General features: G+C 36.1%; 1 protein-coding gene across 1 annotated transcript in view; it reads right to left on the bottom strand.

The window, feature by feature from the left end:
* Window positions 1–8,911: 8,911 nt before the first annotated feature.
* HCN1 (hyperpolarization activated cyclic nucleotide gated potassium channel 1) overlaps window positions 8,912–25,595 on the bottom strand; it is a 195,141-nt gene continuing 178,457 nt past the window's right edge. Inside the window, exons 7-8 of the mRNA XM_056325802.1 lie at window positions 11,813–11,977; window positions 8,912–9,850 (exon numbers count right to left, since the gene is read on the bottom strand). Of these exons, the coding sequence (XP_056181777.1) occupies window positions 9,039–9,850; window positions 11,813–11,977 (977 nt within the window). The 3' untranslated portion in view covers window positions 8,912–9,038. The remainder of the gene's footprint in view (window positions 9,851–11,812; window positions 11,978–25,595) is intronic.

The following is a 25,595-nucleotide window of genomic DNA, read 5'->3' as shown; positions in this document are numbered from 1 at the left end:
AATCTTAGTTTATGATATAATCTAAATGGTTCTAGATCATATTTGCTGAAAAAATTATCTAAAATAAAATGTCTAAAGTATTATATTTAATATTTTCTTAACTGGTTAACAGTTTAAGATGGCTAAAACATTTATCTGCACCTAGAGTTTGAAATCAGTAGTTTTGACTCCCAGCATTCTTCTGTTGGCTGAAAAACTGTCCCACCAACCACTGAGAATGGTACTGCACCCACATAGCAATGGCTGGAGATCACAGGTGATTGCTTAAGGCCCTGTCTTCAAAGTCCTAGTACCAATAAACTTTTAACCAATTCACATGATGTGTATTGGGATAACATGTTCCATCATAAAATGCAATTTTTATGAGTGTTCTTAGGTGTTAATGGTTAAATGACTCACACCTCTTTCCCTCCCAATGCTCATTTATTGTAGGCTGGTAATTATAGTCACCAAGTAGTATATTTATTTATCCTAGACTTGCTGTTACCATCTACAACGAGCTTGCCTTCCCCCAATTCTAGTGTTAAAATAAAACTTTATAATCAAACAGAATTGAGTCATATTCTGGATACTTTCTTCTAGGTGGATTTAAAAATAATGCATGCCTCTGTTTAGTATTTGCAGGACATGAAGCAAACAGGTAACCTTTTCTGATTATAGTCTCTGGCTGCCAAAGACAGTTTTATCATAGTTTTGTGGGGTACTGTCATGATGTGTTGCCTTTCACCACCAGTGCAGTGATGTTATGGCTTCTAGGAGTGAACAAATGACTTACAGGATATTAAAAAAAAAAAAAAAAAAAAAAAAAAAAGAAATGGGAGATAAGCCACAACAAATAAGGACAATAGGGGAATGTGTGGGAGGGTAAGATCTGGTCTAAGTTAGAACGAATCTTTGGAAGAAACATCTTTGGAAATCTTATATGCTAGTTATGCTGTGTTGTAGCCTTCAACAAGTCCTAATCAGTAGTAATTTTTGTGGTTTTCATCTAAGTTATTTGGACTGCCTCATAGTAAGTTTGCTTCAGCCTATTATGAAGTTTAATTATCAATGTTGATGAATCTTGTGCATACTTCCCAGTGTTCATAAAAGTAACTGTTAGACAGTGCAATGCTATTACAACAAGACAAAAAAAATTGCTACAGCATTTTTCAATATACAAAAAGTGCTAAAAGGGTGCACGGTATCAGTGACAAAAACTGCCCAGAATACCTACCAGTTTCGTGATTTTCCAGATGCTTTCTCTTAAACTCTTCTATCAGTCCCAGTTCTGATATTAACAGAAGCAATCAATAAAGTGGATCTATTGGCTTCCAGTTTGCAAAATAAATGAAATAAATAATCTGTAAGAAGTCCTGTATTTGTGACAGAAACAAGATAGATAGATTTATCTCCCAACTTGATTGCTATCCTCATGACAGATCTGCTTGGCAGCCTTAAATAGGACATGACATGTTGTCATCTTTCCTCTCCTCTCCCTCTCATGTCCTTCAGGAAATCCTAATACAAATGCCTTATTTCAAGGAAATTATTTTTTCCTGTCTGCCTCTGGCACTTCTCTTAGCCTTGCCTCTACTCGTTGTTACTTTTGCTCTTTTCTCTGCTTTTAGGCAATGACACCACCGTATTCCATTACTACTGAGAAGTGCCTTCAAACATCTGAGAAAAAAAGAAAAACACCCAGAGAACACTCATAACTCAACACAATGTATTTTTATCACCTGTCACAGCTCAAATTACAAAAAAGCTGTTCTCAAAGAGAGAAAAATTTCTGCATGTTCCAGATATTCAGTATCTCTCTCTTGCACGGGACTATTATAGACATGATAAGAGAGCAAAAAGTGACCCAGAAGAGTACAGCAATAAACAATACGTGACCTCATTGACAATCGTGGACTTGAAATAGCCAGAGTAACTGGGGCCATGACATATGGTGCTCTACGCTCAGTGCTATCTTCTGTAATAGCACTGCCTACACCATGGAAGTTTGTCCCAGATACGTCAGGTTTTGCCAGCTATTAGCAATGCCAGCTCACTTTTTCTCAGTAAGCTATAATATAAATGGCAAAAGGCCAGTTAAAACCATGTCTTCTCTTTCACAGAACACTTGATCATCACAGACTCAAGCAAGAAAATAAAGCCTACAAAGTGTTCATTTTTTTCAGATACCAAATCCGAGAGATGTCTTATTTCATTCAAATTAATTCGGCTCTCATAGAAACCAGAAACTCAGCTTTAATACTTACCTATAGAGGATCAAAACCTGAGGGACTTGTAAAGTCACAAATAGTTGTTTGGTTGGTTGTTTTTTGGTTTTTTTTTCTATTTGGATTTGTTATTCTGGGAGATTTAAATGTGTACAAATAAAACAGGAGATTGAAAGCTCAAAGACACAGTTTCTCACTTTCTGGCTCAGAGGTTATCTTTGATCTAATGCACACAGCAGATTACACAGTGTTTAGGGACACATACCGTCTTCAGTCACGTACACAGTGGTGAAGAATTCCACCATTTAAAAGCTTGTTTTCTGATGATGTCTGCCAGCTGACGTAAGATTATCATATGCTCTACAAAGGAAGTTTCTTTCTCTAAGTGCATTAGTTCAGGCAAGATTTTGACTAGGATTTCTGAATTGCGTCCATATCTTCTTTTCTTGGAAAGCAAACATGGACAAAAGCAAAAGCCTTGAGCTGTCCCATCTAGAATCTCATTTGTTTGGTGGGTCTAATGAACAACTTCTTGCTAGTAGAGAAACGAAAGGAGACCTCCAAACGATTCTCTTGAATTCACACAGCATTCAATATTTCTGCCCACTTTATCTGTGATATAAAATCAAAGAGTTGAACAGTATAAAATTACTTGAGCTCTTCTGAGGGAGGCATTAGCATAATACCAGTTGGTAAAATGCACACAATGCACTTCAGTTTATAATTTTTTTTTTCACAAAAGGTATTTCTTAATATTTATTTTTATATCCACATGCAAGTATCAACTGAACAGAAATTAAGCTGAGATAGAGCACTGCCTCCAAATATTGGTACACACTTCTGTTGCCAAGATGACAGCACAGAATGAAGATAAATCATAGTGTATTGATTGGCAGATTAGAATAAAAGCAAAGTTTGCAATGACAATATAATCTACTTTATCACAGAACATTCAGATGTGAATTGATCTGTCCAGGTCATATTTAAGAATACTTACGGTTCTTTGTAAATCACTTCTAATATTGTTTTCAATCTTCTCTCCTTACCCAGATTTCCTGCTGCAGTGGACAATGACCTGGCATCAGTTATTGCTAACACTGCCTCTTGGCTGGACTAGAGGAACCAGTATAACTGGATGTAAATCCTCCAACACAGAAAAAACTAATTAATGTAAAACACTGCAGGCATCTCCTCAAAAATGTAGACTACACCTGTGGTGTAGCAAGCACAGTGAAGCAATTTTTTATGTTGACTTTGCAGAAAAATAAAAAATCTGATTCAAAAAGACCTGGTCTAGAACCCAAAGTGCCTAACTGTCCACAGTGAAGACTTACATCTGCAGTTATTACTCTCTGGTACAAGAACTTTTCTTTCTTTTCAACCAGATCTCTCCATTTAAAACCTCTACACTGCAGTGACAAAACAGAACAGAGACTGCACACATCTTGCTCCCTGAAGGAAAGGTATAAATAAACCCATGAGCACTGGTCACTCAGTGTACCACCTTTCAGATTTTGTGATGTCAAGTGCAATAGAGAACCTATAAAGAGTAGAGTAGTCATTAAATAGAAGACAGATAAGATGCTTTGCTAATGCTGTAGGAACTGTTGCCTGTAAACCTTTCAGTAACTGGAGTCCAGGAGTAGCTGACATTGGAGATGCATTTTCAGGTTGGACCCTTCATGTGTTAAGACCCATGGTTCAGTATCAGAATCCCTGCAGATGCCTGCTCATGTGCCAGAGAAATGATTCAACTACCTGCTTCCCTTTCATGCACAGGCTAGTTTGGACTGGTTGTAGACACAACATTTGGTATCTTCTTTTTTGTTCTGCGGTTCTACTCGATCTAAATTTGTAAATGACCTTTCTGCAAGAACTAACTCAGCACTGTGTGCTGTGTTTAAAGCAGAGCATGCACGGAATCATACTGCGAATCTGATATGTAAAACTGGAAAGTGGTGAAAAATATGGTCTATTCTGCAAGCAACCGGAACAGTTTCAAGGATGGGGCAAAGTTTAGTTTCAATTCAAATATGTGCTTGAGTCTGTCAGTTCATAGGCCAAGGATCACCTGAGCCATGATGTACATCTTAAATAATATAAAGGAGTTGGTAAATGTGGTTTTCATTCTCACAAATATATCTTTTTCAACTGTGTGCACATACATGTACCAGTATTTTAAAATATATGTGGAAGTTACACAAGTATATTTAAAATCAATTAATTTAGTGGGATATTCTGCTTGTCTGCTATCATTGACTTTCTCTTTCTGTTGTTTCCATATCTTGACCTGAAAAATTCAGTGCTACCAAAAGTTAAGATATTGCATGTTAAGATATTGCGTATCTTCACAGAGGTGAGGGGAAGGTAACTACGGAGCAGTAATTACACCATCTGCCTGTATGACCCACTACACCAATCTAGAAGGTGATTCATATTGCTAAATATGCAAAGAAGCACCGGGTACTGACTTGGTAAAAATGTGTAGATTCAAGATTCACAATGTATGTCTCAGAGGGTATGTTCTAGGACAACTTTAATGCTCTTATTCTTCCCTGAAAAAAAACCCCAACCAAACAACAAACCCCAAAACCCCCCCAAAAAAACAAAACAGAGGGCAAAAGGCCAAATCCACTAAACAAATACATTTACACACCCAATTCTTACACCATATAGTGTTTGTAGCTCAAAGCCATGATTTCTAAAGAACCACTTTTCTGTTCCTATCTTATGACTTCTTTTGTGTGAACAAAGCACTTGGGAACAGCAGAAATTACTAACATTGTTGCATATTCCCAGAGCAGTTGAATTGCAGGTTTGTTTAAGAATTGAATATCTTATTTTAAAAAACCAACCAAACAAACATTTTTCTTCACTAAACAATGTCACCTATAGAGTAGTAAAGTACTCATATGGTTAGAAATACTGAAGTCAGTGTAAGAACTCATGAGTAAATTTTGAATATACAAAATATTAACCTTAACTACTAAAGACATGCATCAAGACATTAAAGTTTGCTGTTTAAAATAAAATTTACTTTGGTTCCAGTTCTGCTGCCACTTTTTAAATTAAAATTAAGGTAAGATAGGAAGTAAGATGAGGTAGATATAGGTATTAGAAACTGGCAGATTTCAAAAAGATATACATTGGTGTGTAGGTACATATCAGTAACATATATAGTGATATATTGCTTAAAAATGACCCTTTTTTTCTTTTGGTTCTGTACACAAACATCTATGAAATAATAAGACTGGACCAAGCAGCAGAGTATAGTCTCTGCAGTGGTTGAATGTAGACAGAACTAAATTTTCCTGTTAAACAAAAATTTTCTAGTGCAATGCTGGTCGTTTTAAAAATCATTTCATTGACTAGAATTGGACTGGATCTATATCTTAGTAATGCAAAAAAAAAAGTTAAAAAATATTTAATAACGCGGAAAAGAATTCACAATACACTTCAGGGTACAATTTGTAAATACAACTACTCATGCTTGCTTAAAATCAGTTTATCAATCTAGGATTATAGTGATGCTACTGAAGTTAATAAAAAAAAAGTGCTATTGGTTATTAGTTTGAATGGACTATGCTTTTTCATTTACAACAAGCTAAAGTGCAATTAATGAAAACTACATCCAAATGAATGTTCCCTTGAAATCTCATCTATTATACACAAATTCAGAGGTACGTCATCTAGGATTGGCACATAAAGTAAAGAGAAAGTGAAAATACGATAGAATACAGTTTCCTTAAGTTACACTAACAACTGCTTGGGATTCTCTCCCAGGATACTTAAAATTTTATATATAAGTATACTTCAGTTTCAAATATTTGTACTCAAGAAATATTACAGGTTAGAGGTAATGGCTTAAATGAGAGTTTTGTGGGGAAAATGTTTTTAGGACAATTAATTCCTCTAATCTACAGAAGAAATACAGTTTAGCAATTGCTTGAGTAAATCAGTTAGTACCCTTGAATTTCTAAGCCCTCTTTTTCCTACAGTTCACTTAATTACTCAGGCAGTTTTTTCCCCACCTTCCCATGCTTAGTGCATACCAATTCTGGGCTCAGAACAAAGAAAAGAGAAAATGAAACAGTTCTTTCATGTTAACGCAAAACTTGCTTAAAGATATTGAAACAAAAAAAAATCATGGTTTTATTTTTTATATATTTTCTTCAATTTATTAATAATCTTTTATATATATTTATTTATGGCTTTGAGCAAAGACAAAAGAAAAAATCTAACTCATCCCTGATCATACAGTTATTGTAAGAATCAGATCTATAGTCTTCCCAGCAGCAGTAAGATCCAACCTTTTTCATTAATACATTTCGTCCTGTACAGATGCGAGATTTCATATTTATGGGCTTACTTATGTACAGAGAAAATAGGTCAGTTCTGAAACTAGCAATGGACCTTTATATTACAGGAATGTGAGTCATTTGTTTCTTAATCTAAGTATATATACATTCATACATACATATATATATACGTATATAATTTTATACCCTGTACCATATTTTTTAATTAACATACAAATCCTAGATATTGTCCACTCTATTACAAAGTCATTAAAAATTATTTATGGTTTCACTGAAAGACCACGTGAATTAATATTTCTTCATAGTGTTTAAAATAAAATAAAAATATATATAAAAATATTTTGCTACTAACCCCATTTCTCCTATTAAATGTAAACCTTAAGCAGTTTGAAAGATCAGTATATGATCTTAATTAACTGACAGAATTTGTTAGTATTAAAATAATGTAAGGGCTATTGTACTGATAAATAAATGGTCTTGCAGCGTATCCATAATGCAAACACTTTTGAACAATTACATCCCCATATATTACTCTGGGCCACTTAAATTAATGGCAGCAGCATGTTAATGGTTTAATTACATTGATTTTTACCGGTGAGTGGGAGTCAGCAAAAACTGGAATATTTTTAAAAATTTTTATTTGATGTACCACTTTAGTAAATGGCATAACAGGCAGCATGGGTTCAAGCTCTGTTAGCTTTAGAATATTTACTTGGCTCTCAAGTACATCTGGATTCACTGCATTATGTAGTTTGTGATGTTATTTAAATTTTCTATGCATCATTTAAACTCAGCATTAATGGGAAAAGAACTTCTTTGCACTCACTTCCTTAACGTGAGTCAGCTAGGTTTTAAGGAACAGAATATATGCTTGTATCATATCCATAATGCTGATTTTTCAATGAGTTAAATTATGACACATTTAATTTCCATCTCTATTTAATGTGACAAATCAGGCACAAATGATTATGAAAGAACATTTTTTTTTTTTGGTGAATAAGATAATGTGAAGGTTTGAGCAAACAAAACAAAACATTCACAAAACAGTATGCTTTAACCCTGCTTTCTGTCACCATTTCCTTTCTGTTTTGAAGACATAAAAATAATAAACCTCGTACCTATGGGCTATGTTTGACACTACATGCCTTAGGATATACTAACCATTTAATTACAATATACACAGAGCAAATCGTGCATTTCCAGACAGACTTGATGCTATATTATATTTATTTTTGTAAATTAACACCACAGTCAACTACAAAACTACAGTGAAGACACAGAAAGCACCTGAAAGCCTAAATCAAGCTGTGGTTTACAAATAATCCTTTAAATGAAAAACCTCACTTCTAGACTTAAACCAGAGATTCAAAGTCAGCATTATAGGAATTTTAAGGTAGACACAATTAATGAATGGTTATTATTTTCTAAGATACCATAAAGCCTTTTCCTACTGACTGAAACTATTTTTATTGTCTTTTTGTCTTTTTTTTCTTTTTTTTTTTTTTCCCCAAAGCATGCATGGAATACTCTCAGATGCTATTGAGGGCAAGGAGAAGAAAAGTGATGGTATTGGTGAAGTACAAGCGGTTTGCAGGATCAAGCGTACAATTTTGCATAAAACATTGCATGTAAAAGTAACATTGTAGGTTTTAAGCCATTGCATTACAATTTAACAGTTGTGTTGCACTTAGCTTTAACAAATTTTAAAACTGTAAATTTTGAAGTGAAGAGCGGAACCTAAATTCCTAAACAAAGATCTTGCAATGGTACACCACACAGCAGCTATTTTTGTTTGGGTCTAAAAAGTTATTTACAATGGCAATATTTATAGTCTTTGTAAAAGTCTTTAGCAATGTAAAGATCAAAGTCCACCCAGATTTCTGAAACGACAGAAGGGCTGACATACCATGAGGTTACAACCTTATCCAGAGGAGTACTAGTGCCAGCCATTTGGCTGCAGGTGTTTCAATTTATTTCTTTTCCAATCTAATTCCCAACGCAAAGTGCGAACATATGAAATGCAATGGGAAATAACAACTGATTTCTTCACGAGAATTTAACGTGTATGCAGTAAATGAAATAGAAAAAAGTTTCAGAATATCACTAGATCAGTGCTATGTGTTAGACTGTTTGGTTTTTTTTAATGTACTTGTTTGAAGTTTGTTATTGTGTTGACAATTTCCCCATCAAAATAGCAAACCTTATAAACAGATAAAACTGTTAGACTGATTTTTAAGTCAACACGTTAAAAATAAGTAATATTACAGCTGAATTTAGACTTTAATGGTTGTGAGAAAGGAAGACATGAATTCAAACAAGTTTTTTAATTCCTTTATATATATATATATATATATATATATATATATATAAATTTTACATTCTTTATGTAGGGCAAAGCTGTCTAGAGTGTTTTCTAATAGTAGACTGCTGGGGTACATTAGGAAACAGGCTAAAACAGTTCTGGGGGCGGTGCTCGGTTCGTTACAAGTCTGTTGCTCACAGTTACCAGGGATCATAAGTTTGACGCGAACCGCGGTTTGTCTCCCTCAGGCTCTGTGCTTAAGACTGTGGAAGAATCCCTTTGCAGGGGGGCTGGGGGTGGCGCAGCACCCCGGTTTGGGGGGATGGCTCCCGAGGACATTTGTCGGAAGAGCGAGACCCTCTGGGGGACAGTGGCCCGGCTAGCCGGCGGCACGCCTGGGGCAGGGGTGGGCTGTGGGAGGGAGGCGAGGGACTCCCCCACAGTGGGGTGAGGCCTGGCGATCAGTGTGGAGATCTCGTGGGGCAGGGAAGGCTGTGAGGCAGAGAGGGGCCGCACCTCTCGGGTCAGGTTGGTGTTGTGGAGGGCCTGGGTGCTCTTGTGGACCTCGTTCTTCTGCGCAGCCCCGGGGGGCTGCTGGGGTGCCTGCGGCTGCTGCTGCATGAGGGAGAGCTGTGAGGCAGTCGGTGAGGCGTACTGGAAAGTTCGGCCAGCCAGAGGGCTCTGTACAGGCGGGCTGCAGATGGCGGTGGTGTAGGAGCAGGGCGAGAGGATGACAGCCTGCTGGGGCGTCTGCGTGCTGGGCGAGGGGGAGTGCAGGTTTCCGTGGGACAGGCTGCTGGTGGTGTACACAGGAGGGGACTGTGTCCTGATGCGTGATGACGATGAGGCAGAGGTGCTGGAGTTCAGGGCGGGCATCTGCTGCAAGCTTACTGGGGCGATGGTCTGCACCATCTCCCTGTCGTGCTTCACAATCTGCTTCAAAATCTCATTCTCCTGGTTGTTGAAAACCCCCGTGTTGAGGTCCTTCTGGAACTTCTGCAGGAGGATCGAGTTCTTCTTCCCTTCACAGAGAGGCAGAAGAGTTAGCGAGTCTGACATGCAGGGGCGGACACCCACTCTGACTTTGCATTTGAACACCCATCACCATGGACTATAGATCGTAAAAACCTCAGCAAACACCAGGCTGAGTGAGGGCTACGTCTTGGTGGCAAGCCCACTGCAGTAGGCTGTGCCAGGCCAGGCACCGCCACAGTGACTCATGCTGGCAGGCAGCTTCGATGGCTGACCTCCACGCACACCCAGGCTGCCCCTCCCACTGCACCAGCACAGTGGGCTTTCATAACACCAATGGCAAAAAAAAAAAAAAAGAGAAAAAAAAAAAAAAAAAAAGACACCTGGCTGTTCCGTGCCTCTTCACGTGTAATGTATTGCTATTACTACAATTATTTTGAAAATGTAACCATGGTAATACACGGAAGAACAGGGTAGAAAAAGCCATCAGTCTCTGCATGCATACTGTCTTTCTCCTTGCAAAACTATCCTATTTTCCACTAAACTGTGACATAAGTTATACATACACCTAGCATTTAGCATATCCCTGGGAACTAATTATTAGATACTAGTAACTAGTGACAACTAGCTTGCAAGAAATCATCATTTTAAACGTTTGTGAGCCAACATGAACTCATGGGTAATGTGACACCTGCTTGCATAATAAAGACTGCTGTACACAGCGTCCTGGTGTCTGCTTGATGGCTCTTAGTGTCTGCAAGATGTAGACACTAGTTTGTGTCATCAGATGCACAGGAACATACTGCACTCAGTTGCTGCTTTTTTTGATAAAACACAGCACTTCAGACAGGATAGCTACTCCAAGAGCAGACTGGACTTTAACACTAATATTATTTAAGCATATATTACTTAGAGTCAGACTACATTTCCAGGGAGTCTTGAGAAACAAATTGTAAGTTTGAAAAATGTTGATGTGATAAATCAATGCACTCAGTGCTTACAACCTGCAAAATACTAAAACAGGTCTGTAAAATATTAGAAACTTATATACCTGTATTTCAGTTCTTTATTTTTGCTGTATTAAAGAAAACATGCTTTCTTCAAATCATATCTTCAGCTTAGAATAGACAGCACAACGACACTGCCCTGCAATTTTTCCTGTATTCACTTTGAGGAAACTGCAGACATAACTGTATCGAGAAAGAGTGATGTGGGGAAATCCTCATACCAGAGTTTTCTTATGAAGTTGAGGAAACACCACCAAACAGGATAAATTATTTTTTATGCATAGCTGCATTTTAAAATTTGTGTCAATAATGATGATTACAGTGCAATTCTCCTCACCAAAGACCATATATTTTATTTAGTATGCCCTATCAGCAAAGTTCAGAATGTCTGGATGCACAACAGAAGACTTTGCACACCCTGTTTTGATAGTCTGCCATATCCTTCTGTTTTTCACTTTGATATCACTGGCCTGCTTTTCTGGCTGCAAGCAGATCTGAGTAATACCACTGTGCAGCCATCAATACTAGCAGTTCCCATGTTGTGAGGAAAATGAGAGCCCTGCTGCAAAGGATTAATTCACTTCAACAAATACAGGTTTTGTGAGTGCTGAGAGGCTTCAGGTCTTCCCAGCATTATAGATGTCATCTGTAAACAATTTGTGTAAGAAAATGTCATCTACTGCTCATGTAAGAGCATAAACCCTATGAAGTGCTGATGGCAGCAAAAGAAATCCATAGTATTAATAAATAATACTAATGATAATGAAAGCATACAAAATAATCCTCAAAGGAGTATGAGAGCTTTCTAAAACTCAATGTTTTTTATTATTTAAAAGTGAGGTTGCAGAATTCCTTGTCTGGACACATCGTATTCACAGATCAACAGAACACTGTACTGTAACACAAACAATTTTAATAAGGGTTTAATCTGGGCATTTTATCCTGAAACTCAAGGAAAAGGTAGAAAGGTTTTAAGAATTCCCAATATGGGAAAAAAAATAATACCTATCCTGTCAAGTCTATCAATTGCCACCGTTTCAAAGGCCCTTCTCATCATGGGGTACTCTTCCAGAACCTCATTGAAGTTGTCCACTGAGAGGGAATACAGGCGACAGTATGTATCTGCTCGTACACTGGCAGTTCGACGGCCCTTGGTCAAAAGACAAATCTCTGGAGAGAGAAAAATTCAGCACACACAGGAAAAAAAGGTTAGTGAACTATGTGAGACTTAAAAGCTAGGAAGTGACTCAGTGCTAACAAGGAATAATTTAGTACTCAGCAGCAATCTTTCTATGGCTGTTCACACAAGTTTGTAGGGACAATTCTGAGTGTGTTTAATTTTATTTCTGCTACTTTGAAAAAATAGCTAATGTCTTTTAAGAGCCTTGATTCTAGGTTTTCTCTGTTCGGTCTGAACTCTGATTTTATCAAGCCTTATAAAAAAAATTATATCTTCAAGTTATAAGAAATGATCAAGCTGTCAAACACAGCTTGCTGACTCAATTAACCCAACTGATTCTACTGATTTTTTAAAATTATCCAGGTGACATAGAGGACTGATTCCTTTAAGCATTCAACAGATTTACTAAACTAATTTAATACGTGATACTATGATATTTGAATATAAATCTGTTCTAAGAAAAAAATGCTTCCAGCATGAAAATGCCTTCAGTTTCCCTGGGTTTTATGTCCTAAGTATTTTGGGAGAGTAAACTTACGATACTAGTAGAAAAAATACTAGTTATTTTTTCCTCATTGCGTTAAAAACTAGAACCCTTTTAACCACTGCTTACTCAATTTGATTAGTCTAGTAGCCTTTGTCTGCAAGTGCCTCCAACAGGAATTCATCACTTTGTCAGAGGAGACCAAATCCATATGCAGAGTTCCAAGAAACAGCCCCAAACTTGCAACTGTTGATTCCCAGACCCACAAGAAGAGCATTACTGGATAAAAGCCAAAGTCAATGTCTAAAGCTTGTAGCAACAAAACATATGGGGTACAATATTTATCTATTTTCATTAAAATGCAAAAATTAAAAAGTCAGTCACAAAAAGATGTGTCTCAGCAGTTGATCCCATTTTCAGGCTGGGGGAATAAGAACACACTTAGAAATACCAACAATGCTTGTGCTCAGGCAGGGTGAGAGTTTCCCTGCCTAGTTCTAGTAGTCAAGATCAGTGAGTTCATATTTGTTCATATTTAAATATTAGCTAGGAAACTGTCCCCTACCCCACTTGTGTGTCTATCACAAATGGTCAGTCTCAATCCCAATCAAACTATCATTCTCAAGTGTGGAAAACCAAATATGCTTCATTAACAATAATAAAGAATTCTGCAGGTTTTACTTCATTCAGATCTATCAAATTCTAGCATAGGGGGTTTTGGGTTTTTTTTGGTTTTTTGGAGGTTTTTTTTGTTTGTTTGTTTTTTTGTATGTCTTTAAGAAAAAATATTTTCTATTAATCTAGACTGTAAAGAAGCTTGATGGGTTTTTTTCCTCATACTTCTTGTTGAAGAATTTCTACAAGGCACCTAACCCTGAAGTCTTAGGAGCAAGATGCTTAAATAACAGTGGATAAATCAAAGTAAATTAATGTGGTACCAGTACTAGCACAAAATGTACTTAAACCTCAACAGCTTTGGGAAGAATTTATAGAAACTACTGGGTATTGTAAAAGTCTTGACTTAATGTACCTCACAAAACCTGATGCCCATGACATAATGACAGTTTACTGTAAAGAGCCAGCCAGGTCAAAAAGAAGTCAGTCCTTTCCTCTTCTACTCCTCAGCTCACCCTGACCCCTTCTGCTTTGATTGAACCCACTGCATTTTAGTTACAAGAGTGAGAAGGACATTTTGCCCAAAGGGAGCAGTTAAATGCAGTGAATGCCTGCTCCATTTCCTAAGATATTATTTAGGTCTCACATAGAGTAAAGTTTTACAACACACAGTTGAATTTAGAGATAACTTAACCAGCTGGGCAAACTGTGTGACTAATGGATACCTCTTGATTTTCATCTTTCTTCACTTAAAATTGCTGCAAACAATACTACAGATATAAGGAGGTGTCTTCAGCTACAGTCAACAAATAAAAGTACTTGAATTTAAAAAAAAATATCACATGCTCAAAACAAAACAAACATTGATTATGGATCCCAAACATTCTGAAGAGTGTAAAAAAACCAGAGAAAGTACTGTTTTCATCATTATTAACCTAGACCAATGTATCTGAGATCACTTCAACAAGAATGATGGGAAGAAACCATAAGAGATGTTAGATTTTATCACAGAAAATGGGAATACGGAATTCACAGACATTGCTGCCATAAATATAATGATTTTTACCCTTCTTTCATCTTCTACTATTCTTGTCAAGTAAAGGGAATTGAAAGATCACTGAACATTATACATTTGATTCTGAAAACTCTGTCAGTCCACAACTTCTGGCTGAAGAACATCTGTTTGGATAGCTGTCAATAACCATAACAGTCCTCAAGTTATATAAGATAATACAGGATGGGCCAGAAAAGATATGACAAATGTCTTAATGCCTAGAAACTGATCCACCATGGAGCCTGTCATGTAATGCATTTTCAGGAATGTTTCTTGAGTGGTTAGAGTTGTATTATAGTCACTGATAAATCATCTATATTGCTTTGTTATATGTATCAATAGCATCATTTGCACTCTGGCCACAAGGCTAATGCACTCGTTAATTGTATGTGTTCTGCATTTAAGTTCATTTCACCTAATAGCTATTTGTTTGGAACAAACTCCCAAGCACAGTTAAGACATAATATATGAAATCTCATGTACTTGGACCAGAGAGGAAAAACACAGTATGACAAAATATGTTCCCATAAAAAACTTATATTCTTTTAAACAAATCTCTTTTTTTGGTGGTGGTGGTTTTTGGGGTTTTTTTTGTTTGGTTTTTTTTTTTTTTTCCAAATAAACAACAGATTTTATGAAGAGAGCAAAGTAACAAAATATCTAGGATATATTTAAAATTAGTCTTACTGGCATCAAGTATACCAGGTGCCCTCAACAATTGTGCTTTCCTTGACATTCAGTTGATTTAAACAGACTGAAATACAAACAATAGCACAGGACTCTGCAGTAAAACACAAAGGGCAGAGACTATTTTCAAACAGCTTAGGCAAACAAAGTTCTGTGTTAGCATCAAAAGAAAGCAGCAGCAGCATATTACTCACTAATATTCCCATCTGCAGTTGGCATGGTGCATTGCCTTCATGCTAACACTTTCAGAGTATAAAATGCTTCTATTTTTCCTTTCCAAACAAAAGAATGTCTTCAATTCCAATTAATAATTATGTGTTAGCCCACAACAAACCTGTAATTCAACTCTTAAGGCAAGTTTTATTTTAATTTTTTAAACTTTTTGGACAAATGTTCCTTAGAACATTCTGAAACAAATGTCAATCACCGCACTAATGACAAATGACTCTTTGAAAGCACTAAAAAATGCTAAAAATATTGATTTGTTCTTACAGTCCATATTTAAGAAAAATGTAGTTAATTTGTCTGTAAAAATCACAATATGTGTTCTGTTACCATCAGATCTTTCCCACAGAACCATGCAGCTCTCAAAAGAACACAGGAAAGGGCTCAAATACAATGCTTTTTGCTGTCAAGACATTGACTAAAAAAGCACAATAATAAACATTTAAAGCTACGCTTGTTCTGAAAGTTATGGTGTTTTAAACTGATCAACAAAATGTCAGTTGCACACATACATGGGACATGGTTTAGCAGTAGACTTGGCAGTGTTAGGTTAACAGTTGGACTCAATGATCTCAAAGGTCTTTTCCAACCTAAAATATTCTGATTCTATGGCAGTATTCAGCAAGAGCATCAGGTTCAGTTTTTGGAACACCATGAATTTGGAATGAAACTTGCCTGTATCTGTGTCTTGTAAAACAAGGGACATGTAGATCATATTTTATTATTTCATTAGGAGATTCTACATACCTGAAAGACACCACTAAGGAAGGCTGATTTGAGGAAAACCTGAATGAGTTAAGGTGAATGACACAACCCACAGGATGACCTTTGAAGAACTAGGATTAGTAGGCCTTTTGTAAGGCCACAGTTTTGTTTCCAACTGAAAATTATTTTTTTGTAGTAATGAATAAGTGAGTTAACTAGTATTATAACCATATAGTGCTCTCCGTATTAAAATCAAGTAAAAAATAATTATCAAGGTTTATGCATTTCTGAACTACAGCAGTACTGCTCTGTCCCCTTCCAAAGCTGTAACATGTTTCTCATCATCTGTGAGATTTAACATTATAGGATCTAACGAAGTGTCCTTCCAGCTGAGGATAGCTGACTATTGCTTCAGTTCCTCAGCAGGAAACTTGTTTAATCTCATAGCAGGCATATACATTGCTGTGCAAATGGGCAAGCAGCTTAGTAGACCATCTGGTTACTTTCAGCAGCAGAAAACAAATTGAAAAATCAAAGCAATTTGAAGGCTTGGGTGAGTCAGTCTGATGTATTTGAGAATGTATTTGGGAATGTTTTATGAGAATGGGACAGTTGATTAGAAGATTGTTTATTTTACAGAGAAAAATGACTTACTAAACTGTTATAGACAGAACTTGGATGTACAAAAGCTCTTTCCATCAACCCGTCTCGTAAGTCCTCAAAACAAGTTTCCCAGAACGACCAGGTTGAAGTTATTCTTCTTTTCTAATGCAACTCTTCATAAACAGAAACTCTTTGGCATAGTGCAAAGATCAATAGTTCTTGATTTCCTTCAAGCTACTTCTCCACTGACCAGAAACTAGCTAATGGGCACTTCCTTGGTGTGTCAGTCACAGGAAGGGACCTTCAGTTTGGGGCACTCTGCTCCCAGTTTTACAGACACAGGTAATATGAGAGATGTTTTTTTCTTAAGGAAAGGACTATATAAACTTCAAGCAATGAGAAAAAAAAAAAAAGAAAAAAAAAAGAGCCAGCAAGCTTCTAGACATCCCATTCTTTCAGAAATGGAGCAATTTCCCAGCTCCATGTTAATTTAACCATCTCTGATAGGAAAACAGGGAGAAGCTGTTTCACATGATAAAAATGTGATTGCTTTAACACATACTTCTGCATTTCTGTATCCTTTTTCTTTATTAAAATCTGGAAAGCATCAAATACCTCTATCTATTTTTTGTAACTTTTTAATGTATTCTTATTATCTTCTATGTTATCACTAGTGCACAAAATGGAAAACTCAAGGATATGCTCCTTTTTTGTTATAGATATTAAAATGATTAGCACCAAGTCTTATGATTAGTCAGAATGTAGCTTACACAAATTAAATGAGTTTCAGTAATCTATTTTCTAAAAAAAGAATAAAAAAAAAATTAAATGCTTTGTCACATTGTCACATAGCCATGGAGATTTTATTTTGCAATTATTTTGCAAAACAGTACTTACATTCACTTTAGTCATGTCTGTGGAGGAAAAAATGAAAGGAAGTAATATGCCATGAATCCAGATCTACAGCGTGGATGGAAATGAAAAGGCTCAGGTAACATTTAGTTCTAAATTCAGTCCTATATTTAAGAAACCTTAAAATATAGTCACTGTTCAACAGGAACATTCCTGCAGCAAAGTAGAGAACTTCAAGAGGAAGGAAAATTAAGACCATTACTGCCTTTTACAGCCAGGTTCATAATCTGGAGTTTCCAAAAGAAAGCTGTGCAAAATCTACACCTTTTACCACTATCTACACTAAACATGGAATTGCAGACAGGATAGTTTTAGTTTGTCAGAGTGAGCAGTAGCAGACACTGTGTGATCTCTTCACTTTAAAAAATGCCAAAAATTGTCTGTAAAGTTGCTTTCAGATATCTGAGCTTAGCAATTGGAGAGAGGGTTCATCAAGGAGGCCTGGATACACTGTTGAGTAGTTACTATTTTGAAGAGGGACTGAAAATGACAAATAACAATTAAGTGTCCAAAACAATTTCCTTAATGCCTCAGTTTCAGTCTCCTGTCACTTTTTAAACTATTTACCTAAACCTAACTTAAATTTATCTATCTGTGATAGCTGTTGCCTTTACATAGTCATCTTGGTTAAAAAAAAAAAACAAAACAAAACCAAAAACAAAACAAAACATCAAAAAAACAAGTTAGGTTTTTTCACATTTTTATTGCCTGTTTGTAGTCATTTGAAAGTGCTGGCTCTGAAGATCCTGACACAGGAGCGTTCAGCATATTCATGGTTTAATTTATTTTATTTTGTTTAATTTAACAGAACAAATAAAAGAAAAAGAAAATGTGCCCTAACCAACAAGGTTGAAATTGTCAATGTTTTAAACAGAAAAAAAGATTAGAAAAAGCTGAATTACAGCTGTATTAATATAGAAATTAAAAATGCAAAAATGTCACTCAGTAAGCTAGAGACTTATGGACTTGTGGAATTATGTGGGAGAGGAGGGTAAAGAATGTCTGAAGAGAGATGTATGAGAGGAGGATGGAGAATGTCTGACCATTATTGATGGGAGATAGGAGAGAAGAGGATAGAGAATGTTTGAAGAGAGGTGTATGAGAGGAAGATGGAGAATGTCTGATCTGACAGGAGATAAGAGAACAACTGGGTATTGTAAAGGAAAGTAAGAAAGATAAACATGGTTATCTAGTAGTCAAAAGGTGTTTGCATGCTTGTAGTGATATATAGTTATGTAACTGCATGAATGGTTTCTGCCCTGAGCCTGGTCGTACGTACAGCTGGAATTTGTGTCCAGGCTCAGAGATATAGATATGAGCTTCTCTGTACAATAAGGTGTCTCTGGTTGAACCACAGCTGGAGTCCGTGCCTTCATAGCCACAAAATTATGCTTATGGACTTGTAGAATTGTTCCCGCATTGCAAGTTAGGAGCACCGTTATTGTTTGCAAACATCTGTCCCTGCTTGCCAGCACTATTAACGGCTGAGACAATTTCTCTCTCATGAAGATGTCACTTAAGTATCATGTCATATATCTGAAGAGATTAAGAGAATGTAAAGGGGACTGAAAACAATATTTGCTTCTATGTTTGAGGATAACATGATGCTATGGTGTAATAGCCAATAGAAATAACAGGGGTTTTAGTCTTCTTGAGGCACAAAATGCTTAGTAGGAAAAAGAAGTAGGTGATAAGGGATATTAGCACCCTCCACAAACAGTATTCTACTAGTCCTTTTCATCCAGAATGTTATCCCTGGGACACAGTCCTGACATTTGGAAAAAGGTTTGTCTCCAAAGCCACTCCAAGACAAGAAGGCACCTTCAAAATAGATGTTAGAAGCAGCTGGAGACAGGTATCCATGACAGGCATTTGATAAACATTTTCCTGATCTAAAACACAGGTGAAAGATGATTAGTTCTTTTGCTATATTCCTTTCCATTAATCTCTTCCCTAAAGCTCTCCCTCCCAAGCTTTCATTTGCTTAACCTTTGTATATAAACATCAGATGCTTGGTACAAGTGGTCTAATTAAAGAGCTTCTATACTAATTTTTTTTCCTAGCAGTATTTCTAATTAGTAGAAAGGTACATTTATTTCATTGGAGATAACACAAATTTCCTGGGTGAAAAAATATTATTTTGAAAATAATTGCCTAACTTTCACTGACCCAAATTTTGACAGGATTTATAGAGGAATACTTATTTTAAAAAATGTTTCCTATTTATTTTGGGTTTGTCAAGAAGTGTGAAAGTATGCTCCTTCCTTTACTTTTGCCCCAAATTTGTTTTTTATGCCACCTACCCATGAGAAACCTGCTGCTTGAAACAACTCTTCTCAGTCCATTTCCTTGAATAAAGCTTGATATACTACTCCACAGCAGCTTGGAGAAAAGCAGTGTGATAGCATGCTACAGATTTGGATGTTTCGAGACACTCAGAACAGGCCTCATGATCTCCATGTGAAATTCATTAAAACAACTTGTCAGAGCCATTAAAAGATTATCTACTATGATACAAGTAAATGCTGATATAGAAAAAAATATTTTCAGGCATATATTGATTTTCAAGGCATGTTTGGATGCAATGGCTACTCCATTTTAGCCATTCCTTAATGACTATTGTAAGTTTTGACAGATACATAAATGTATGTTTTTAAGTCCTCATTGTCACAGTTTAACTCATATTTTCTGTAAAGTTATTGCCGATACACTGTTATGCATATTTCAATGTTATGTGCTTAATATAAGTTGACAGCATTTTTTATTTTTTTTCAGAAAGGTTGTTAGTCATAATTACTTTTACAAAGACAGCCAAATATACATGGTTAGGATACAATGGCCTTTTTAAAAAGTGGCATGTTATCCGACCAAAGATATTTTATGTTCCAGCTTGACCTGTCTTTCCCCCCCCACCCCCCATCTGAAGATACTGAAAATAGCTGTGGCCAAGTTTTCATGACTACAGCAAACATAAGCCAGTAAAATTTCTTACGTTATGCCTATTTTCTATTGTTAACTCAAATTCTTCTGAGGAAGTTCTGTTTGCTACACAGATGCTTAGGATCATTAAAATAGAAAGGCAAGTGCTTATTTTATGTTCAAAGCTATTTATATCAGAGCATCCATACTTTTTTATTCTACTTTAATGAAGTGTTCTTTGTACCAGGGAGACTAAGATATCTATTTATTATCTTGTAAAATATCATAATTTGACTGATACAAATTTTATTTTCTTAAAATAAATAACAATTAAATTAAAATTTTAAGATAATATGCCTAAGTACAGATTTAGCTTTCATACTGGTTGTGTTAAAGGCTAAAAATGATTTTGTGTAATTCATTTATGCCTTCTTTTGTTCAGATGGATGCCCATTCCCTGTTGAAAAAAGCCACTTAGTTCCTTATGTATTCAGTGTTAAGGTCTTGTCATCTTGACTTTGGCAAACAATAACAGTTACAAATTAAACTATCCAACTTAAATTTAAGTGTACTGTAAAAATATTGCACTTCATTTCTTTTCCATTAAATTATTAAACAAATGATCAGAAACTGACAGTTCTGAATTAAATATTTAAATTAAATATTTAATCTAAACTCAAATATTTAGTTTAAATTCTACTGTGTAAAATTGAAGGTACTGGCAAAATCACCTTCTGGTTTATCTTTGTGGGCCACCTCAGATTTCCAAGCTCTGCTGACATGATGTTTTTCTTGTGTCTATGTCTAGTTATTTCATGTATAAAGCCTAAATTAAAAATTTATACTGTTCATGAATTCACAGAATTAGAATTCTAATTTAGTTTGAAGACTATTTTATTTGGTTATTGAGAATTATCATTAACATTATAATTATTAATATTATTAAATGTATATTTACATTTGCTAATTAATAAAATTCCTGAAACTAAACCCACTTCTACCTTTTAGCATCACAGAGTAAGTTATTTTGCATTTTACCTTCTTAAAAATTCTCTTAGACTAATTTTAAAAATAATATTGTCTGAATAGCAAGAGCTCTTTATTGCATAGTGTTTTCTGTATCAAATATTGTCAAACAAACAACACAATGCAGAACAAGAAATGATGCTGTATAATGGGAAATGTATCCTCAAAATGGCATACTAGTCTGTGTCAAAAGACATTTCATTTTTAGGACCTCTTGCAGACAATACTTTTACAAAAATGTTCTTTGAAAATACTGTTCACCTAAAAAGTATTTTACAAATGAGTTGGTATAGAGATCTGCTCCCTTAAAGCATTTAATTGTGTACTTGCCATTAAGAATGTGAATAATCACATTTCAGGGAGGCTACTTGTAATTAGTTTGTGAATTGGAGTATGAATCTGAGAGACTTAATTCACCACTACCTTGAATAAGGAGTAGCCATTTGCAGTATTTTTGCAAAATGCAAAACTGTGTGTCGTATCATATTGTCCAGCTGTAAAGCACTGAGCAGTCAGGCACTTTAACAGCATTTTCTCTATTTATAATTAGTGTTACACTGCAAATCTTTAAAAGTAGTTTATCAAAAGGCAGTACATAGAATGTACCCAGAAAAAAAAAAAAAAGTGGCAAAATATAATCTAAAGTGACTCAACATTTCCCATGGTATTATTTTCCACTGCACTGGTCTAAAATATACTGACAGTCGGTGTTCTGAAAGGGGGAAAAGCTCCATAAATAATAGGTAGGTCAAAGAAGTTCTGTCTAATTGGCCTTCTACAGGCTGAAGCAAAAGACACAATTTATTAGAATTTCAAGTGTGGAAGCATAACTGTTAAAACAGTATTAAATAATTTAAGTGAAATAAATAATTTAAAAATCTAAAGTATTCCATGAACTATATGTTATAAAAAATAAACCAAAGAAAGAAAAGATGCCATAATATGTCTCTAAGATATATTCTAGGAAGATGGGGATGAGAATCTGATTTATATATGATTTTGCCAGATGAATTAAGGTATGCAGCACAGTGATATCTGCCTTTGAATAAGTAAAATAAACCAAGTAGTTGTCTCTTAGTACAAAGCGAGATGTAGACCATTACATTTTCATATTCATATTTACACACTACAACTCTCACATATGCATCATAAAAAGACTTAAAAAATCACATGCCCTTCTTTATGTTCAACATACCTGAAGCTCATAGAAAAATTATTTTTAAGCAATTTGAGTTTTAATTAGTCTACAAATTGGTATATTAAATGACTGAGGGGCATGATACTGTTGGGATTCTCAACAGGGGAAAAAAAGAGAAAAAAACTATAGATAGGGGGAACTGCAGTGGACACATCACAGATTAAGTACCATGAATTATTACACACTTACCTACTGGAACCAGGAAATTCTCTCCAACTGCAAACACAATGAAATGTCCACTGGGGCCCCAGACCTAATCCATAAAAATATACCTACACTTCCTAATCACTCAGTTTGGGTTTCCCTAGCAGTATCAGATTCCTTCAGCTTTAACACAGTATCTGTTCAAAACAGAAAAAAGGGGTTAAATTTCATGGAACATACGTCTAGGTTGCTGAGTGAAGGAAAGCCTGTGTAAACACAGGTGGGAAAACAGATGGAGAAAGGAAAAGATAGCACAGAGATAAGTCTTATCCTATGCCCTTTTAGATGGAGAGGAATTTTGCCAGAGACTATAGCACGAGTAGGATGAGACCACAGTGCACATGAAACTGCATATTCCTGAGGATATTCCCAGAAACCCTTATTTTAGTAAGTTTAGTAATATTGGTTGGGTAGTGCTGGATTTATTCCTTTCTTTTTCTCTTTGTAGGCACGTCAACCTCACTCTCTAACGCACCAGTTAAGCACAAACACAGTTCAGCACGTGCTTTGCTGGATCAGGACTAGATGCCCTCTGACTCCACAGGGCTGGCAGCTGGAGGGGAACAGGAGATCATGGAACCACTCCCACTCATTAACATGCTCTGCAGTAGCTTTGGGACAGCTTTAACTTTTATGTTTGTAGGGGTAACTATCTGAGGCAAGTTATAAAATGGCAAAAAGCTGCTTTTCTCCTTCATTCGCCAAGCAGGAGCTTGCAATCCGTCCTGAAGCGCATGTGAATGCCAGCAGACTGGGGCTGGGATTAGGGGTATGTGAGGAACTGGAGCATCACAAGGCATCAGGGAGGAAAAAGCCTTTCCAGAATGGAAGGAGAAATTGCAGAGCTTATTGTGATGAGGATAAAAAGGAGCCCTTAGAACCAGACCTGCAGCCAACTGAGTAAGAAGGAGGAACTTGTTGGAAAAGAAGTCTTTTACTAAATCAAACTTCTCTTTAATTTATTACAGTCCTGCATGTTTGTGTTGTAATTAATCATGAGACATATTGAATCAACATATATAATATTATTATGGAGTGATTCTGATGACATTCACCCCAGCAAAAATCAGAATTCTCTCATAGCAGTGGTGTTATACCAGTTTACCTGAATATATATTGGTATAATATAAATTGGATTAGTATTAGGCTCATTAGACATGTTATTTCTGCTCTCTAAAGCCTCAGTAAATGATGAACTATGCCTCTCTATAAGCAAAATACATGCTTGTGCTTCAGCTGTAAAGCCTTCAAAATCTTTGCATTTTACCAATTTTATGTGTCTAGTAAAGAATTAATACACAATCTGTTCAGTAACTCCTCCTATCACAAGAAGCCTTTGAGTAATTTCTAATACAATCACCTGGTACTCCAGATTTTGTACAATTGAAACGTGGCAATTTCCTCCCTACCATTTACTACTGGCAGTATAGCAACATATTAAAGAAAAGAAAGTGAAATATTCACTGAGACAGACAATAGAGCTGCAGAGCTTTCATTCTCCACTGCTGTGTACTTAACAAAGACTTTACATTTTCAGTATCGTAAACTGCAGATACTCAAAATCATGAACAAGATGAAAAAAAATAAATAACTTAGCCTCCTTAACATCCTCAAAATACAATTGCTTACATTTTTCACCTGCCTCCTGATTCTTATTCTCCATCCCAAGAAGGCTGAATTGAAGTGTGTTCATCTCAAGCTTGCAGTTCACCTTAGCGGCAAACACACATGTAGTCAGGTTTTCCTTGGTGCTGTTCAAAAGGGATAGGTTTAAGTACCTTCTCACTCCTTTCCATCTTCTGAAGGCTTCTTCAGATGTTCTTTTGCCCCTTGCATTTACTTCCCTTTCCCATCAATCCCATGCCTGTGACATTCCCTTACACTTGCAGTTCCTCTGTCTTGTATTTCTTTGCACCACTCACAACCTGACTCCTACCCACACAGTCCTCTTTCTGTCAGCCTCCATCATGCTCCCCATATTCTTCTGCTCTCCCCTATGGTTTTGTCCTACGTGTTAACCTAGCCCTGACCATCCATTCTCTCCTGACTGTCTTCATTCACATTTTAGTCTCCCTACAGAAGCAGCTAGGGGGAGAAGGTTGTAATTTCCATCAAAAGCAACTTTGTTTCCTCTTATATGAAAACTGTGCAGTCTCAGTGGGAAAAGTCTCTCTTTTATTTGTAAACAGAAAAGACACATTTACTGCTTTGCTGAAAGTAGCAGCAATCCCATTCCTAATAATAGGGAACTGGGAGACGTTTTAGAAAACAGAGGGAACAAGTGAAGGAAGACATAAAAAATTCCATAGGTGTTTAGGAAAAATGAGTATTTCTGTATTTCCTCAAAACCAGCAAGATACTGCTCTGGAGAATCCAATTAAAGCATGTATAGAGTATTAAAATCCTGAAATTCTCCACTAGTATCTGTGGCTTACATCATTTCACTGATGTAGAAATGACCACATAACTGCACAATATAGTGAAAATTAGCTTCATGTATTCTTCATTGCCCACTTCCTGTCCCTTTTATAAAAAGTCACAGAAGCACATCTTGTGAGGACAGGTATTCTAAGGTAAGGCAACAAAAGGTTAACTGCTTTCTTTAAATACCAGTAATAAGCAAAGGAAAAGGGATTGTCCTGAATCTTTATGAAACCATGCTTCCCTAGTCCACATCTGTTCAAGACATAATTTATGGCACTATCATTAAAACATTTCCTCTGTGGTCATTACTGAAAGGTTTGAAAGAATTTAACCTCAAATCACACTTTTTTTCTGAACATATTTATCATCTGATAATTAGGGGATGCTGGGTTTTGGCATATTGACTGCAGATCTGAGGGAATGTTGACTAGACAGCATTTTTCACGCACTCCCTTACACATTTTATGTATTCCAAGTTGAAGGGGGTGTGTGGGCTAGGGTAGGGGGTACATGGCCTAGCGAAAAGGATAGTACCAGAAATTATTTTCAAAC

Source organism: Falco biarmicus, chromosome Z, assembly GCF_023638135.1.
Source record: "Falco biarmicus isolate bFalBia1 chromosome Z, bFalBia1.pri, whole genome shotgun sequence".
In the NCBI taxonomy this organism is placed as follows: Eukaryota; Metazoa; Chordata; class Aves; order Falconiformes; family Falconidae; genus Falco; species Falco biarmicus.
The sequence above is the reverse complement of the archived record's forward strand: the minus strand, read 5'-3'. Positions and strand labels throughout refer to the sequence as shown.